This window comes from Lacerta agilis, chromosome 5 (assembly GCF_009819535.1).
Source record: "Lacerta agilis isolate rLacAgi1 chromosome 5, rLacAgi1.pri, whole genome shotgun sequence".
NCBI classification, from domain to species: domain Eukaryota; kingdom Metazoa; phylum Chordata; class Lepidosauria; order Squamata; family Lacertidae; genus Lacerta; species Lacerta agilis.
This window is the reverse complement of record NC_046316.1, coordinates 61,033,869-61,052,961: the sequence shown is the minus strand read 5'-3', so window position 1 is coordinate 61,052,961 and position 19,093 is coordinate 61,033,869. Positions and strand designations below refer to the sequence as shown.

Here is a 19,093-nt window from a genome sequence, read left to right as displayed (position 1 = left end):
CTCTCACAAGCTAATTCATCCTGTTGGCTATGATTACTGATTCCTTTAGGGCAGGGGTACGGAACCTACAGCCTGCCAGTCACAAAGTCCATTATTCAAATCTACCAACTACATTGGCTGGGGCTGAAGCATATTGGAGGGCCACACATTCTCCACCCCTAAGAACATAAGACCCATTGTAATAAATATATTTTTCCTCTTATATTCCATTAGGGAATTGTTGTTGATTTGCTTTTAATTGTTCAGGAGTTGCTCCAGTTTGGTTTTGATTCAGGCCAATAAAGATTCAGCACTACACCAGCATACAGGAATAGGTTCATTTCTAGTTCACATGGAACAATTTATAGATGGTTTATATTACAACGCTGATTTGCAAAGTTGGAAGAAGCAAAGCAATGAGTTCCTATTTGTCTTGTCTCTCAGAGTTACTTATCTCAACCCTGGGCCTGTTAATTCCTGCAAGAAAACAGTTCACATACTTGAGCAATGCTTTGGGAGATGGGCTCTACAAAGCCAAGAGGATGGTGCTTGTGTGTACTGGGGGTAGAGTTTGTGCATCCAAAATAGAGCCCACACAGTACATAGGTTACCAAGCCAATGCAGATCATCCTTACACAAGCTCCAACTCTGTCACAAGCACTAAGCAAGAACTAAAAGCATGTGGCTCAAGGAAGTGAGTCAACCTGCATAACAAATCAAGCCATGTAAAGGCAGCACATTATCAGAGCTGGGCCATCTAAAGAAGGATGGGTGGAGGCTTGTAGGAATATAGGAAGCTGCCTTATCCCAGTATGGCCATTTAATCTGGCTCAGTATTGTCTGGTCTGACTGGAAGTGGCTCTCCAGGGTTTCAGCCCCCACCTCTTACGGCTCATCCATACTTCTGCCTGTGCCATGCCTAGAATGCATGGATCCAAGCTGTTCTCTGACTGCCCACACTTTCTGGGTATGGTTCCGAGTAGTTTTCTCATTGCCCTGCTCCTTTCCGAGGGAAAACCTGCTCTTTAGCAACAGACCACAACAAATGTCAATTGGGAAATTTCTGTATTGCTGTTTGCTCTAATTGAGCGCTAAAGAACAGTTTCTCCCAGGGGAAAGCAGCAAGAGAAGAGGAAATGTGCCTGGATAATATGCCTAACGTTTCTGTTGCTCTAAGGCAGTGTTTTTCAACCACTGTTCCACGGCACACTAGTGTGCCGCGAGATGTTGCCTGGTGTGCCGTGGGAAAAATTGAAAAATTACTTTATATATAGTCAATATAGGCACAGAGTTAATTTTTTTTAACATTTTCTAATGGTGGTGTGCCTCGTGATTTTTTTCATGAAACAAGTGTGCCTTTGCCCAAAAAAGGTTGAAAAACACTGCTCTAAGGATCCTTCTGATTTTCTCAAAGTTTGAACTTACAAAAACTTATATATGCTCAACAATGTTGCAAAAAGGGACTAGTTGGCTTGGCAACTATATCAACTGAACATGCCAAAGCATTAGCAGTTGACAGAAGGAACTGGTGATAAAATTTGCAAAGGAAAAGGCAAGAAAAGAGAGGTTTTGATGTGCCTGAAATTGAAACTTTAAAGAGCCTTAAATTGCAACATCACAATTCACAAGATTATTCAAACTGATCTGTATGCTAAAACATTTGATAAAGATATACGTATTACTTATTCTTGCAATTTAAGAAAAATTTAGCAGTTTCGAATTCAGCGCTTTTCATTTTTTCCTACAAGATACCTGTTTTTGAAAACAGAAGTTAGCAATCGCTGTTGGTGTTGGTGGGGATTTGCAAACAGTTAGCCTTGCCTGTGTTATAAAACTTCCCGCGCGGGCAAGTTGAGAGACTGACCCCAAGACGGACGAAGCTTCCGTGCCCTCTGGCTCCTAGAGTCCAGGGGCACAATGTAATATGCAGTTGTTCCCAGCTTGAAAACAACATACACAAGCCATTTGGCTAAGATCTACTTTATTGTAGATAAAGAGCAGAGTATGCCTCTGCGTAGCAGCTCATTATTTCAGAGCTGTCTGTAAATGCGACCTTCATCTCCGATGCAAAACAGAAAGTAAAGAATACAATAGTAAAATACAATGACATCACATGTGTGGGAGCTGGTATGCCCAGTGTAATTCCCACAGAGAGGAAACATGACTCTTGAGTCTTGTGACCTTGCTGCAGCGTTCGCAGCTCGTCATGTCATAATATCACAACATCCTCCCCCGATATTAGACAATGTAAGAGCGGCAAAAAGTAAGGCATCATTAAGAGAAGCAAACAAACAGTTATCATATACACAGTATGAATCTGTTGTCTTTGTTCCATCCTTGGAACTCTCTGAGACTGGTTCTACCAGTTTGAGCCTTTGATAACCAACTCTCCAGGGGACCAGAGCACTAGCTCTGTGTGTGTTGGCAGAAACAGTGTTGAACTTTGCAACCTGTTGTAATGGCTTTTTCACATCTGTGAAATGAGCCTGAGTGCAAACTACAGCTACATTTGCAACAGCTGAGATTGCAAACTCTTTGGAGTAACGTTTGGGCGCCTGACCTTTTGTTACTCTTTCAGATCTACGCACAAGATGTAGATCTTCTTTGCTGAGTTTCTCCTGAACAGGACTTTTTGGAGAAACTTTACCAATTGTAAACAGTGGCTCTAAAGATCCTAGCACATCATCTTCATCTGATGGCCTGGAACTATCATGAGGTCCTCTCTCAATGACAGTTTCACCTGTGTCGGAACTAGCCGTGGTTGAGCTTGCACTGCTACTGCTGGTGTCAGTATCCTCATATGTATTGACATCAATGGGAAAGCTTTGGAGAACCTGTGTCTCCGGCTTTACAGTAGGTTCTACCTCCTGAGTAAGAATTACTATGTTTGAGGAAGGCAATAGAATTCTGTATTGACCTTTCTCATAGCCCATAAAAATGCCTTGGATGGTTGCATCTTCAAGTGATTCCACCCACATTTGAGAACCAAAAACCTTAAGATGCTTAACAGAAGGCTTTCTGTTAAACAGTATCTCATAAGGTGAGCATTCCATTCCTTTTGGAATACTCCTGACCCAAGCATATGTGAAGGCAGATAGGCTTTCAGCCCAATTCTGTTCAGACAGCTTTGCACTTAGCAATTGCGCCTGCATACCCTCACGTAGTATTGTGTTAATTTTAACACACAAATCTTTGTTCCATGATGATTGGCTGACGGCAACTTTGTGCCGAATGCAATGTTGACTTAGGAACTCTTGGAACTCCTGTGAATCAAACACTGGTAATTGATTAGTATACAAACATTCAATTTTGCCATCATGCATGAAATCTATCTTAGCACAAAATTCAGTGAACTTGGCCAAGACTTGCTGCGGACTTTTCATAGTATAAATCCAAGAAAATTTAGAGAAATGATCAGACAGCAATAAATAACAGGTAGCTCCGCCTCTAGATTGTGGCAAAAGTCCTATTACATCAGCAGAGACCTGCTGGAAACATCTTGTGACCTTTTCTCTGCGTGGCTGTTTGGTAGTCTCCTTGGACTTAGCAGCACCTGCAAAATAAGAGTCAACAACATCATAACAACAGTCAGTATTTTCAAAAGACAGTAAAAATAGTCCATCTTTGTTCTTCTGAGCTGTAAAGATAACTTCTCCATCTTTAAAAATTGTGCACAGTCGTTTGCGTAGTCTGAGCTCGCATCCCTTCTCGGTAAGCTGCGATGCACTTAGCAGATTGTAGGCAATTTCTGGGACATATAGCACGTTGCTGATAGACAGCTGGAGACTCTGAAGATAAACAGTTCCAACTCCAGTCGATTTCAGGTGTGTTCCACTCACCTGCGACACGGTGGATTCTTGCTTCTTAAAAGTCTTAAACAAACGTTTGTTTGCGGTCATGTGGTGCGAACAAGCTGAGTCCACAACCCACGCTAAGTCAGTATGCTGCTCCTGCACGCCTTGTGTAAGCAATGCAAATGTGCGCCCTTTGTAGACTTTGGCTTGCGCCTTGCCTGTAGATCCACCTGCTTGTTGGTTAGATCCTTTCTTGGGCTTTCTGCAGGTCTGGAAACTGTGTCCTCTCATTCCACAGTTTGTGCAGCGTATGACTTTAAGAGCTTGCACATGCTCAGTTGGACCACTAGGTGGGGTAGAGGACGCTTCACTCCCCCTTCCATTAGCCTCATTTTGAGCAGCACAACGATCTTGCTCATTTAGCAAAGTTGAGAAGACTCTGGCAACGGTTAAGTTTTGAGCATCCAGGGCACCTAGCTGTGATGCAATAGCACTATAACCGGCATGGAGGCTATTCAAAACCATGAAACAAAACACATCTTCGTTTAATTGCACGTTGCGTTGTGCGAGTTCACTTCTTAATTCTTTCATATGGTTAAGATGCGAACGCAAATTGTCTCCCTCCTTTAGTCTTAGGTTGGTGAGACGTTGGAAATGCAGCATGGAACTCCCTGCCGCTATCCTCAAATGTTCATTTTGCAAAACAACCCAATAATCATTAGCGTGAAGCAAATCCCTGATGTGTATTATCTGGGATTGGTCAAGATGCAAAACAATGGTCGCCTTCGCCTGATTATCCCTGTTCAGCCATCGACCACCAGGGAGCAGTGGAGGGGCATTAGTGACAACATCAAGCAAATTCTGCCTGGTCAGGACAGCTTCCATTTTAATACGCCATGTCTGAAAATTTTCATCAGTGAGCATTGGACAAAGGGAGCTGCTGCTTTGCTTGCTATCCTTTGCCATTGTGGCGAAAAAGCAGGCTTTTTACTCTCTGACTGCAGAAAGCAATTTAAGCAAACAAACCTAGCCTTCTGAGGTTTATTGCCTCGTAAATCAGTCCGGTACTACTCACAGTCAATTAACGCGTCTTCTCACAGTGGGAAACGGCCGTCTTCAGCACGAAAAAACTCCCCCGGAATGAAGCACGCAGTTTGAGGCTGCTTTCTTTGCCGGCAGATAAACATCAGGCAGAAGTCATCAGAGGTCCGATGTCTTCGGAAACCATCCTCTGCTACCAATGTTATAAAACTTCCCGCGCGGGCAAGTTGAGAGACTGACCCCAAGACGGACGAAGCTTCCGTGCCCTCTGGCTCCTAGAGTCCAGGGGCACAATGTAATATGCAGTTGTTCCCAGCTTGAAAACAACATACACAAGCCATTTGGCTAAGATCTACTTTATTGTAGATAAAGAGCAGAGTATGCCTCTGCGTAGCAGCTCATTATTTCAGAGCTGTCTGTAAATGCGACCTTCATCTCCGATGCAAAACAGAAAGTAAAGAATACAATAGTAAAATACAATGACATCACATGTGTGGGAGCTGGTATGCCCAGTGTAATTCCCACAGAGAGGAAACATGACTCTTGAGTCTTGTGACCTTGCTGCAGCGTTCGCAGCTCGTCATGTCATAATATCACAACAGCCTGATGCGCAAAATAGCCTGGAACCAGCACTGCCCTAAGGAAATATGTCCTGTGCTTACTGAGATACAGTGGTACCTCTGGTTATGAACGGGATTTGTTCCGGAGCCCTATTTGTAACCTGAAAGGTATGCAGCCTGAAGTGCCGCGTCTGCGCATGTGCACGGCGCAATTTGGCGCTTCTGCGCATGCGTGTGACGTCATTTTGCACGTCTGCGCATGCGCGAACCGCCGAACCCGGAAGTAACCCGTTCTGGTACTTCCGGATTTGGCGTGTTCGTAACCCATGACGAATGCAACACGCAGTGTTCGTAACACAAGGTATGACTGTATTGAAGTCCAGCAGTTTCACGCTGGAAACTTCACGCTCTTTTGGTTTTCAGTTGAATAACGTTCACGTTCGGGTCAACAGCAAGGCGCCCTCCCCAAATACTAACCCTCTCTCACCAATTTCATTCCCTTGTTGCCATGGGCGTAGGAAGAACTTTTTTGGATGGGAGCAGGCTTTTGGTTGGGGGAAGGTCAGAACCTCATATTTGTATTGATTTACGGAGGGGGCAACTGCAACCCCTGCCCCCCACTTGGCTACGCCCATGCTTTTTGCTGGCTTTACATCTGCCCACTAGGGATAAGAGGGTCCTGTTGTCTAACAAAGTGGGATCCAGGTCCAGCCCCCGAAAGCTCACGCTTACAATAATGCCGATGGCGCTTAACCAGGGCCAGATTTAGGTTTGATGAGGTCCTAAGCTACTGAAGGTAATGGGGCCCTTTCTATGTCCAGCTGTCCTTTGTCAACAACAAATTCTCGCTGTTTTTGTGTTGAATATATGCTATATGGTAATTTATGGACCTAATAGGTATCTAAAGTCATTTGCACATGTTGCCATGCAACCAGTACTGGCAGAATGTAGGCACCCTAAATATAGAAATGAGCAAACCAGTGATATTTTATGGAGCAGGCTAGCAGGCGGGGCCCATTACTTACATCATAGGAGCCTACACAAAACAAAACAAACCAAAACAAACCACTGTTGCTGTATGTAGGTTTTATTTTATTTGTTTTTTATCTTATATTTTGGAAATGTACATCCAGTTTTTTCCCCTTTAATTTTTTGGGCCCTCCCCCAAGAGAGTGGAGTCCTAAACTATAGCTTGTTTAGCTTATACGTCGTAAATCCGGCACTGCGGCTTAACGTGCAACGATATCCTTTTGGGGGGTCCACGGACCCGCCTCCCGCCGCCTCCAACGCTCCCCTCTTCCTTTCTCTTGTAGAACGAGCCGTCTTAGTGTGCGCGGGGGACGGGGGACGGACGGACACAAACTACAACTCCCATGAAGCACCTGGGCTACGGAAGCGCGCGTCCCAGCAGTCGCTGCGCGCGGTGGCCGGAAGGAGACGAGTCCCGAGAAGGACACGTCGTCGCCGCGTCGCGCGTAGCTCCGTGGGAGGCGAAAGAGGTTCGAGATGGACGCGGTGGAGGTGACAGCCGCGCGTGAAGGGTCGCCTTCTCCTCAGGATGCTCCGCTGCCGCCCCAGGATTTGGCGAGGGCCCAGCTGCTCCTGTCGGTGGCCGTGGCCCTGCTCGTGCTCCTCGCCTCGTGTCTTTGTGAGTGCCGGCCTCTTTTAGGTGGCAGGGGAGGCGAGCGCCACTGCCTGCCGGGGAAAGAGCTGCCTGGTCACAGAGCTCGCCACCAGCCAGCCAGCCATCCTCCTAGTCACGCTCTGTTCCTTTAAGAGCCGCGTGGCAGGCAGCGTGCAGCTTCACGCTGATAAAAGGCGCCTGCTGAGGAGCTGCCTGTGCTGCAGTTGTTATTAAAGACGCCGAGCTTCTTAGGGATCCGAGGTCGTCTTCTTTCGTAGGAATGGCGTCTGCTCCGTGAGGGGACTCTTTTAACACAGAATGCAGTGGTTCTTATTTCCAAGAACTGCAGTTCATTTGCATGTTATAGAACCGAAATTTAAAAGTCTGGACTGGAGTTGTAACATTTAGTGTCACAGTTATTATTAGTTGGTATTTCTGCCGTGTTTTAGAGTGTTCTAATGGCTCTACGGGCATTGTGTTCCTGTGGCCTTACAACAATCTCGTCAAGGGGGTTAATATTATTATTATCCTCATGTTGCTAAAGTAGGGCTGAGGATGTGTGAGACAGGTGGACTGTGACTTGCATAAGCCCCCCAGGGAGGGTTCATAGCAGAAACAAGTTTCAAACATGATTGTTAGCATGCCCTTCCTTGCCTTGCCATGCAAGATAGAGGAGGAGATGAGCAGGGGTGTGTGTGGCTTTTATAAAATTTTGTAAGTTGTCTCAGGGCTTATACTGGTTGAAAGTTTAATACAAATATTTACAATAAGTAAGTTAAGCAGGGCAATTCAAACCCCAGCCTGGAGCTGGGACAGCAATTAGGCCTGATGTCAATGAGTGACAGCTGTGGGGCCAGTAGGGGTCCAGTAGATCTCAAGCTGGCTTGTGGTAGGGTGACTGATTTCTGTGTTAGCAGAGTGGCCCTGGTCTCACCCTCCACATAGAGGCCAGTAAGGCTGGGTAGAGAAATACCTCTGCAAAATCCAAGGCGCCTCAAGCCTGGTGCAATGGGGGGTTTGGATTGTAATTGTAGTCCCACTCCCCTTCAGCTCCCCTCCAGCTGGTTCCAACCAGGGGCACATGTGCTGTGTTCATCTTTAATGTGCTATGTCTGAAATCACATCCTTTATAAATCAGACAATATTGAATTTGCCCATGTTTTCTGTCATGACAAATCAGGTGCATCTTTGCTATATATTATTAAGGTTGTAGTGTAAACACAGTTACCAGACAGTAGGCCCTATTGAACATAGTGGGGCTTACTTTTGAGTAAAACTATATAAGTTGGGCAGCTACAAAGAAAGATGGTAGAAATAGATAAAAGCAAACTTTACTATGAAGTGTAATTTTATTTGTGTGGATGTTTAAATGTGTTTGGCTGTTCTGAGAAATGAATTTCCTGTATCGGATATAGGAGAAATGTATACATCATTATGACCCCAAAATATTTGCATCCTTTTTGTACAAAACTTAAAGCAGCATTAAGACTTAATTAGAGGAGGCATGTATTAAATAGCTTGTTTTAATGGTGGCAAAATTGAGTTGCCTTGGGTATAAGCCTAAATATACTCCTATAAGTTTTATCCTTCTTTCTAGTGATTTGGATATTTGTGCGGACCAGAAAGAGCAGTCGGAGAGCAGTGCTTCTGGTGGGTCTTTGTGACTCAGGAAAAACTCTTCTGTTTGTTAGGGTATGTGAATTCCTGTTTCAGTTTCTTTTGGACAGTTTCTCAGACCTATACATTGTTTTCGTGTTACCGTTCTTTTTAAGAAAAGAGAACTCCTTAAGTTGTTCAAAGCTGTCTGAGATGTAAGGTATGAAAAAATCAAATGTTTTCTGATTAGGTTTTTTGGTAAGGTAAAGTAGAAGCATGGAGTACTAACTTACACTGATAAATTAGTTGTTAATATAGCTCAGTAGTAGGCAGCATATATGAGATGCAGATATATTTGTAAAAAAAAATGTTTTGTCAAAGGTGCTGTCAGGGCATCTACTGATATATTCTGTTTCAGGTTAGTTTTGGATTAAATGGCTAGATTAAGATTCAAGGAACTATTTTTTTAAAAATAAAAATGGCTCTTTCCAGCTTTCTGCTGTGGTTTTAGACTATAGCCAAATCGTTAATTAGTCTGTGAATATTTCACTTTCTCTTTCTTCTATTTTTCTTAGCTATTAACAGGCAATTTCCGAAATACACAAACTTCTATAACTGATAGCTCTGCCTTATACAGAGTAAATAATGACAAGGTAAGAACATGTAATGTTTTGTGTTCTGTAATGTTCCAATTTTTTTTTTTTTTTTTGAAATTTCATATAAAGTCATCAGGGCACATTCTTAAGAGAATATGATGCAGCAACCTTTCTAAAGCTGAGTTGGTCTGTGCCTTGGTGGAAATGCTATGTATGTTGCTTTTAGTTCATTGATAGAAGAGAGGCAGATGTAAAACTAATTTCTGTCTTTCAATACTGGCAATTTGTGTCTAAAGCAGAAGAAGCCAGTATGGTGCCATCCATATGTTGTTAGACTGCAACTCTGGCCATACTTTCTGGGGTTAGTGTGAGTTGTAATCCAACAACATCTTGAATACAAAATTTAATCAGTTTATAATATTTATGTGAAAGACTATAAATATTTATATGAAAATGGTGCATTAAATATTTGGAACAGATAGAGATTGATAATGATTTAAATACAAGTAAGAGCATATGGATCTAAGCAGAATACAGTAGACTGATTGTGACTGTCAGGCTAAAAGAATCTTTTCTGCCTCATTTAATGCTCATCAAAATATTTACTGCTTCTCCTACAGAGAACAAATGTGACATTGATCGACCTTCCAGGCCATGAGAGCTTGCGCCTTCAGTTCTTGGATAGGTTCAAGGCTGCAGCTAGGTATGTATTGGAGGAGTGGATGTTTGTGCATTCAGGTTGTAGCCAAAAAGAGCTTTGATGGTGGTGTTCTGTATGCAGTTGCTGTAACTAAACCTAGGCACCTATGGGTTGGGGGAGAATACTTGAGTTGCTACGTTTCCACTGTTCTTCCACAACCTGTATTTAGGTGCATGGTAGCGCTGGGGTCAGTTTTTCAAGTCTAGCTAGTCACACAGTCTGCAAGTGCTGGAGACTACTTGAGTGAACTGCTGAGAGTGTAACATCTGTGTATTCTCTTTCTGCTAAAGTTGGTGAGAACGTGTAGAAATAGAATTGGGTAGGGGACAAACAGCGAAAATAGAAACAAAATTTAGAAAGAAAGGAGACGAACTGAGATGGGGCAAAGAGGGTATAATAAAGAGACAGCAAAGATGTGGGGCTACAGACGTGCAGAGAGTGAAGATTTATTGTGAAATGACTTTGATGTATTCTATGGGAAACTATTCAGAGAGGCCTGCAATGGTGTAGAGAAATTGGTGCTTTCAGGAAATTGTTCACTGAATGAAAATTGTAACTCTATTGTTTTCCCATGGATAATGTGCTATGTGGCCCTTGTGAGTTAGCAATAATGTAAAAGCAGCCCTTGAAGTAATTTTGAATCTTTCATCCCAGTATAGACAGTATCAAAGCTTGTGCTAAGAGCAAAATTCCAGGGCTGCTTGCGTGCAGTTAAATGTTCCATGGAGGCTATCTATTCACTGATGCTGCTAGCTGTAGAACTATGCCATACGAGACCATGCATGGTGTACTCTTTTTATTCCGCAGGGCAATTGTATTTGTTGTAGATAGTGTAGCATTCCAGCGGGAGATGAAAGATGTGGCTGAATTCCTGTACCAGCTCCTGATTGACAATGTAGTGCTGAAAAATGCACCTCCCCTGCTAATAGCCTGCAACAAGCAAGGTAATGCATGTCTATTTGGAATAAAAATCATGACTGTTGGTAGATTTTTACAGTGATGGGCATTTTTCCATGTCCTTTTTCTTGCCTAAGACATGGAGTACCTGTACATGTTTCTTTTATATGCCATCCAAATGAACCCATTGTACATTACATTGGATAAATAACCAGGCTGCGCTACAAAAAAACCCTGTACAGCTTTTAAGCATCCAGCAGAGGCATCCTTTTACTTGCTGTTCCCAATCCCTGTTGTAATAGAATATAGCTTTTATATTTGTTCAGTTGATTGTGACTGTGATAGGAGGTGACCATTTCATAGTCTGTCTATGAAGTAGTCTTATCATTTCATATTCCTCATGTTCAGAGGCCAACTTGGCTGTGCCACGACCTACAGCTTTCCATCTGGCAATAACCAGGATGAGAGCCTTTGTGCTGGTGCCCATATTCTGGAATGGTCTCTTCCCCAAAATAAGCCATGGTACCAATGCTATTACAATTTCAGCATAATCTGAAAACCTTTTGATTTGCCTTGGCTTTTGCTGGTTCTTGATGCCTCTCATCAAGAGTTTTAATTCATTTGGATTTTAATTTAATTTAATTTTAATTTAATATTTTATTATATATTTGTATAGAACTATCAAATTAGTGCAGTTTTGAATTCTACTCAAAGAACTGAACCGTGGCATCAGCTTGTAATTTTATGAATATGGGGTGTGACTGTTTTCAAATTAAGAAAAAAGAATGGATTGTGAGAGTGCATGATAGTTTTTACTGCCACGTGTTTTCTTGCTTAACCTGCTCGCTTTCAGTGACTTTTTGCTTACGAGGATTTTAAAAAGGTAGTTCCATTCTCTTCCTTGGAGCCTTCAGTTGTCTCTCACTCTGTCGGTTTCCCTTTATATAATTGCCAGCGAGGCCTTTGTACAATACACTTAGGAATTCCCAATAGCAGAAAACCAACAGCAGCAACAACAAAAAACCCTGTAGCAAAATTGCAGGCTCCTTTTGTGGGTGAAATACTCAGTGCCAAATAACCCAAGGTTTTCCTTCCTTCCTTCATTAGATGTTACAATGGCAAAATCTTCCAAACTCATACAGCAGCAGTTGGAGAGAGAACTGTAAGTTTAAATGGTTGGTTTGGCAAATCTCATTCATGTGTATGTTGTATTGTCCAGAATTCTTGCCTGCATCTGACGTGACATCTCATACTTATTATCTCCATATGCTTCACAGTTCATTGCAAAAGGATGACAGGAAGGAACACAGAGCCAATAACTTGCCATGAGAAATGAAATGTATACTAAGCACAGTTCTGACCATAGTTTCCAAACTGTTCAGATGCCTGAAGTGGGGGAGAGGGGATTGCTGAACGGTGACGTAGAAATCAGTTTAATCAAATCAGTTCACATGTATCACATATGTTTGAAATATTGCCATGATTCAGACATCTCACTAATACAGTGGTACCTCAGGTTAAGAACTTGAATTCGTTCTGGAGGTCGATTCTTAACCTGAAACTGTTCTTAACTTGAGGTACCACTTTAGCTAATGGGGCCTCCCGCTGCCGTTGTGCGATTTCTGTTCTCATCCTGAAGCAAAGTTCTTAACCTGAGGTACTATTTCTGGGTTAGTGGAGTCTGTAACCTGAAGCGTCTGTAACCCGAAGTACCACTGTAATTTTTAGTCAGGTAACAGATTAATTGCTGCCAGTTCCTCTCCTGTGACCAGCAGGTGGCAGTAATATAACTTGGGTTGGTCAGTTTTAAATGCGATCCTGAAAATACATTTTCCTCTTTAACTGACCGGGATTCTACCTCTTAAAAGGGTGTAGGGCATTACACTGAGGGGGGGGGGAGAGTTCTCCCAGTCCCACAGGCCAGTTTCCCCCAATCCTGCTGTACCTCCCCATCTTTACCAATTCACTGCATATGGTTTGCATTTTAGAAACTGAATGGTATAAAAATACAAACTTTTTAGTGTGATAAAATAGAGCACCCCCAGAAATAAGAATGTTTTCGTTGCCAGTTTAAAGTGGATATCTCGGAATAAGTGGGTTGCACACGTTAGCCTTGGCTTTCACAGTCTTTTATTGTTTTTCTAAAGTTAATTCTCTCTTCTCCAACAGCAATACCTTACGAGTGACCCTCTCAGCTGCCCCAAGCACATTGGAAAGCACAGGCTCTGGATCTGCCTCTCAGCTTGGGAAGAAGGGCAAGGAATTTGACTTCTCCCAACTGCCCATGAAAGTGGAATTTATTGAATGCAGTGCCAGAGGAGGCAAGGGAGAGGAGGGTAGTGCTGATATTGAAGACCTGGAAAAATGGCTAGGAAAAATTGCCTGATCCTGGGAAGGTAGCAAAGGCAACTGCTGGGAAAATGGTATGAATTAGATTGAAGTCTAATGTGTTGCTAGGCACAGCCGGGATGGGGTGAAAGTAGCACTTGGAACTGCAATAAGGGCAAATTCATTCTGTGTTCTGCTCTGTTTTGGGCCATCTCTGCTTACCCTTTAGCAACCCATTCATTGTTACAGAATGTTCTGCTGGGATAACAAGGATCCTTCAGCAAAGTGCAGCCCCCTTTGCGCTTTCCGTTCTCACTCCCTGCAGCAGTTTTCCCTGCTTCATCTTAATTAGAGAGTCTTTAAATGAGGATTCTATCTTTGGATGAAAGTTGCAAGATACTGTGGAGTTATTTCGAACTATCATTCCAGGACTGTAATTTCTCCACTTCTGGGTTGCCTTCTGTTGATATTCTCACCTGAGATACTTGTGAATACCCACTTGCCCATTCACATTTTATTTGCTTGCCCCTTTCATTACCTGGGAAACATTAAAATATTCAGGAGTGAATGGAACCTGCTCTTCTTATAGCATTGTGTGTGCTTGTGAAGGAAAGCTATGGGTTTCTAGTTAGATGCATCAGCAGAGAAGGACACTGCTTGCAATGCCTAGAATTGCTGTTCTCCTCCTAGGTTTGGGCATTGTGTTGTTTCTGCGAATAATTGTTACTGAATAATTGTCACACACAGCCAGAAAACTCAAGTAGCTGAGGAAAATATTTTGGGTTCTACTTCCAAATAGTTTTTTCCCCCAGTCAAGGAGGACTGAAATGTGATGTACTACATTTTGCTTGATTTGTATTACAGTGTTTGAAATGCGTTTCTGATGAACTACTCCCTATTCTTTGGCTGATCTGGCTGATTCTTTCCTTTCTTAGATCTGGCAATCACTAAAGTAACATTCTGCATAAACTTCACACCAAGGGAGTGTTGAGTGTGTAGCTTTTCAGTTCTGGATATGTTATCCATGGGTGGACTGAAGCCTTTCCACAGTGCCACAAGACCTGTCAGTGCCCCAGGTATTGGGAAGTATGTCTGACAAAAGAATTTTAACTGTCCTGTGATATGTTAGGACAGTTGTCAGAACTGCATAGCTGTGTTTGACTACTAAGCCAGCGATAGCGGTTCTAAATAATGTCCATGTGTAATAATGTGATTTGCTTTTTAACCTTTTTTTAAATTAAAGAAAGATGCTTAGGGTACCATGCCACAAACAGGGCTGGGTTGCCTGCATAAAATCTGAAAAGATTTTTACAGCATATGAATTGTATATCCCAGCAGTGAACACTGTCGTTTCAATGGGATATGTGTGTCTATAACTCTCTAAAACCCACCCAACTACTGCTTCTGGATGCTTGTTTACTATATTCCCATAGACATATACCTATTCCTGCAGTGAATTTGCTGTAAAAACACTTCCATACTGTTTGGAACAGCCCTAATATTTTAAGTGCATCTAGTAAAATCCATGTGTGTTCATTGTTAGTGGCTCAGCCGTCATCATGGTGTGCTCCACATGGTGGATTGTGTTGGAAATTGGTTTCATACTTGTGTGCAATGAGTTTGGGACATTTGAACAAGAAACAGCAGGATCCTGTCTGAAATCTGAGCTCTAGAATGGTGTTGGTATTGAGTTCTCTTGCTTTGAACCTTACAACCCTCTTGCCAAGTCGATCCAGTAGTAAGAAATTCAGACCATGTACTGTGCTTGTCATTATGCCCATGGCTAAAGTTGCTGTTATGTATGTACTGGATTCAAGAGCTGCAAAGATGCAGGAATCCATCTCTTTTAAATTATTCTCTACTGATATTTGTAAATAAAGATTTTTGACTAACGTTTGACTGCAGCTCTGGTATCCCTTGTCATTCTCATAAATATTTTCTTCAAAATAAGGTAGTGAAGCAATGCATTTATTTACACTGTTCTGGTTCACTGAACTGAGTTCATTTTCAAACACAGGATTTTGTGTTTGTGACATATACAAAATGTTTATATACTTAAAAGAAATCCTAACTTGTGTCTCAGCAACATTTTTTTACATAGAAGGTAACAGTAGCCGTGTTGACTTACAACAAAATTTCTGAAATTGATGTTAGGGTAATATCTGTCACAAAATAACTTCATCAGCCTAGAAGGTAAATAAAGCTGGCTGAATCTGTGGGATGGGACTCATCCATTGTTTATATGGTGGTGCGGGGAGCATGATTGGATAGAATCCAAAATAAGCTTATTGACTCATGGAGAGCTTTGCCGCAAGGGTCAGAGAGACTATAATTTCTTTTCCACATGTCACCAAATACCACCAAAGCCCACCCTCTCCTCTTTCTCCACAACACCAGCTAATTCCGCATCAACATTGAGGAACATTGCCATAACAGGTTAATTCCTAGTGCTCTTTGGAAGAACAGTTGCAGTGGAGAGGAATACAAGAGTACGGAAAAATAGCTCACTCACTGCCACTGCCCCAGGAATCAAAGGAAATTGTTCCTCGCTTGGAATGCACCCATGGCTTGTTGAAAATCCACATTGTTCAGCAGGTAAGTTGAAGGATTGTAACAAGAAGAAAAAGAGGAATCTTAAGTTCTATGCAGAGTTCTATGCAGTTCTCCTTAGCTGTTTGCCGTATTTGGGAGCTTGTGACCAAGACTTGCAGACTTTTGCGAAGGATTGTTGGAAGATACTGCAGAGAGTGATCTTGTGTCTTTTGAATTAAGGCTAGTTGCTTGTCTGAGCTGAGGCTTGCTTATGGGTTTGTATTTCTGTGGGTGTGCCCATGTCTGAGCACATGGCCTGAGAGGGAGTGGCTACTGCTGAGAGGAATCCAAGCTAAAGGAGGAAGTGAGTTGGGGAAGGGGTTAGCAGCCACCAGCAGTTCTGCTTAGCTGTTTGCAGTCTCTGGGAGCATGTGACCTCGCGTTTGCGGGGGTGGTTAGCAGGTGAGTTTGAGGGGGAGGCCTGGAGTGCTCTCAAAGTATACGTACACCCAAGAGAGGGATGGCAAAGGAGCTGCTGCGGTGTTCTGCAACACCTGTGCCACGTTTGTCTTCCTGCCTGAGAATGTGTGGAACTACTACACCTGCAGCAAGTGCAAGCTGGCTGCCTTGCTGGAAGAGAAAGTACAGCAACTTGAGGCCTGCTTATCCACTATTATCTGCTGTTTGCCATTGTCACACAGCACCACGCAAGTTGATTATAAGGTGTGCAACATTAATGTCCCCATTCTGGCCTCACCTAGGAAAGAATGCATTTATTGAAACTGTTGAAGCAGATGCAGAAGAGAAGATTATTCTTAGCCCAAACAGCCACTCCACCCCCTCCCCCAATGGCTGGCCCAGTATATTTTGCTGCGAGTTGGACTAGTGGTTGAATATTCAACACTGGTGATAGAATAGCTTATTTCACTGTACCTAAGGCAGCAAACATCTTGGCTGCAGTTTCCACTGACTTTAAAACTCGAGTTTTGTTGGTGGGTTTCTATAAGCTTTTGTGCACAGGAAGCTGTTGTCGTGAGTTTCCAGTTCATCTTTATTGTAGCAGTTTATAATGCTTTGTAGCCTCTGGAGAAAACTCCCAAGGATGGAACTGAAGAGATAAAAAAATGTTCTTCACTGTGACGTTCCTACACTTCATGCAATTTATTGTGCATGTTAAAATTCAGTGGTAAAGTCGTAACTGTGCTCATGTGCATCTGAAACTCCCTGGGTTTTTTGGTGTGTGTGTGTGTGTGTGTGTGTGTTAATAATACGGGATTTCTGCAGAAGAATTTTTCATTTAATATAGAAATAAAGGGTTGGAGCCAAATTTGTTGCACGTACACCCTCTTGTAATCAATGTGAAAAGTTAGTTCTGACTAATGGGACTAGGGTGCAACCCAAAATAGCTAATATGTAGCCATGTGACAGGATAAAGCCATAATTCACTGACAGTTATAGAAGTAATTTGCTCAAGCATGTGGAACAACTTTGTAAGATATAAAGGTGGTCATGCAGTTCTGATGAGGTCATTCAAAGTTAATCTGACATTACAGATGGCTATTATCAACCTGTCAAGGGCTATAGTACAATGTGTGGAGCCTGCTGTCTGATCTTCCATTGCCCATCATTGCTTAATAGTACAGCTTGCTGTTTGTGGCTGTTGGGCTAGGACTCATTATATCATCTCCCCTTTTCTGGAAAAAAAGAACTTGATGCAATAGCTTTTGACAAGACTCCTCAGGGGCCTCCCTTGCCCCCTGCCCCATTTCGGCAACACTTGAATAATTCTTAGTGCCACTTTTAAAGATATCACACTCTCATTGTGTAAATGTTGACTGTAAGCACTTTGGATCAGGGCCTGCTTGCTTATGGAACTCTGTAAATTATTCAAAACAAAATAAAAAATTCCTTCCAGTAGCACCTTAGAGACCAGCTAAGTTTGTTCTTGGTATGAGCTTTCGTGTGCATGCACACGAAAGCTCATACCAAGAACAAACTTAGTTGGTCTCTGAGGTGCTAGTGGAAGAATTTTTTTTATTTTTTATTTTGACTATGGCAGTCCAACACAGCTACCTACCTGTATCTGTAAATTATTATTTATTGAATTTATATACTGCCCTATACCCGGAGTTCTCAGGGCAGTTCACAGGGCGGTTCTACATGGAATATAGATGGCACTGTACAAATAAGCACTTAACTTTTAAAATGTTACATTGGTAAGATTATATGTTAACAACAGCACGAAAAGCCCAGTGTTATATAAAAATGTGTTATTGAGGCAAAAGATGTGGGCCATAGTATTATGATGGATGACTGGGAGAGATTGTGGCAGAAAGGTATCAATTTTACCGCATGTAATAGTTTAAGAGAAAATATAATGAAAATGATGTATAGATGGTATCTGACACCAGTAAAGATAGCTAAGATGAATTCTAAAATGTCGGATGTGTGTTGGAAATGTAAATCTTCGAAAGGTACCTTTTTTCATATGTGGTGGTCGTGTCCAGGGGTAAAGGCCTTCTGGGATAAGATTTATAATGAGCTTAAAAAGGTAATGAAAATTACCTTTAGTAAGAAACCAGAGGCATTTCTCTTGAGCATGACCAATGAAGAGATACCCAGTCAGGACAGAGTATTTTTTATGTATGCCACAACAGCGGCTAGAATTCTATCGGCAAGAACTTGGAAAGGTGAAGAGATCCCAACAGTGGAAGAATGGCAGATGAAGTTAATGGACTATATGGAACTCGCAGAACTGACCGCCAGAATCCGAGACCAGAGGGAGGAGAAGGTGTCGCAAGATTGGAAAAAATTTAAGGACTATCTAGTTAAATCTGAAAAATTAAATATTTAAGCAGAATTAAATAAAAGATCGGCTTTAGCAGGTTAATGTTAGATAAAATTGTTCAGAAGAAACTTTTTGTGAATGATTTAATTGATAAAGAATTTTTTAAGAAATTGTGTATAAGTTAAGATTTATATTGGATTAAGTAAACTTAAGAGTATTAAGAAATATGGTAAATGTTAATGGAAAAAGATATAAAGTTACCTATAACGTATATATGATTTTGAAGGCAGTGGGGGGAACAGGGGAAGTCCCCCAGCAGAGAAGTTAAAAACAAGAAAAGTACAAAGATAGGTGTTTGTTGAGGTTTGTATATGTTTTTTCTTTATGCTTGTTGATATTGTTATTGTTTTTATTGTGTTTTTGTATTGTGTTTTTACTGTTTATGTTTATATTGTGTTTTTTCTTTGTTCTATTGGAAAATAATAAAAAACCTTTAAAAAAATGTGTTATTGAAATTACCTTTTTTTTAAAAAAAGCTGGATATGTTCATCCATTCATTTTGAAGATTTCTTTTTTTCTCCATAGCTGCCCGTGGTTTCTTTTGTACTTGCTGTGACAACAAAATGACACAGTTTTGTAGATAACCTGTTTAATGGGT

General features: G+C 41.9%; 1 protein-coding gene across 1 annotated transcript; it reads left to right on the top strand.

Annotated features, from left to right (window-relative positions):
• Positions 1-6,810: 6,810 nt before the first annotated feature.
• SRPRB (SRP receptor subunit beta) lies at positions 6,811-15,007 on the top strand. The gene is made up of 7 exons (XM_033150146.1): positions 6,811-7,022; positions 8,596-8,690; positions 9,170-9,247; positions 9,811-9,893; positions 10,698-10,834; positions 11,895-11,949; positions 12,957-15,007. Exons 1-7 carry the CDS (start codon positions 6,881-6,883, stop codon positions 13,171-13,173), a joined length of 807 nt encoding a protein of 268 aa, XP_033006037.1. The 5' UTR covers positions 6,811-6,880; the 3' UTR covers positions 13,174-15,007.
• Positions 15,008-19,093: the final 4,086 nt, after the last annotated feature.

Coding starts and splice junctions, on each gene's coding strand:
- SRPRB (XM_033150146.1), top strand. CDS start 6,881: ATGGACGCGGTGGAGGTGACAGCCGCGCGTGAAGGGTCGCCTTCTCCT. Junction 10,835..11,894: donor AATAGCCTGCAACAAGCAAG/GTAATGCATGTC, acceptor TTCCTTCATTAG/ATGTTACAATGGCAAAATCT. Junction 11,950..12,956: donor CAGCAGTTGGAGAGAGAACT/GTAAGTTTAAAT, acceptor CTTCTCCAACAG/CAATACCTTACGAGTGACCC.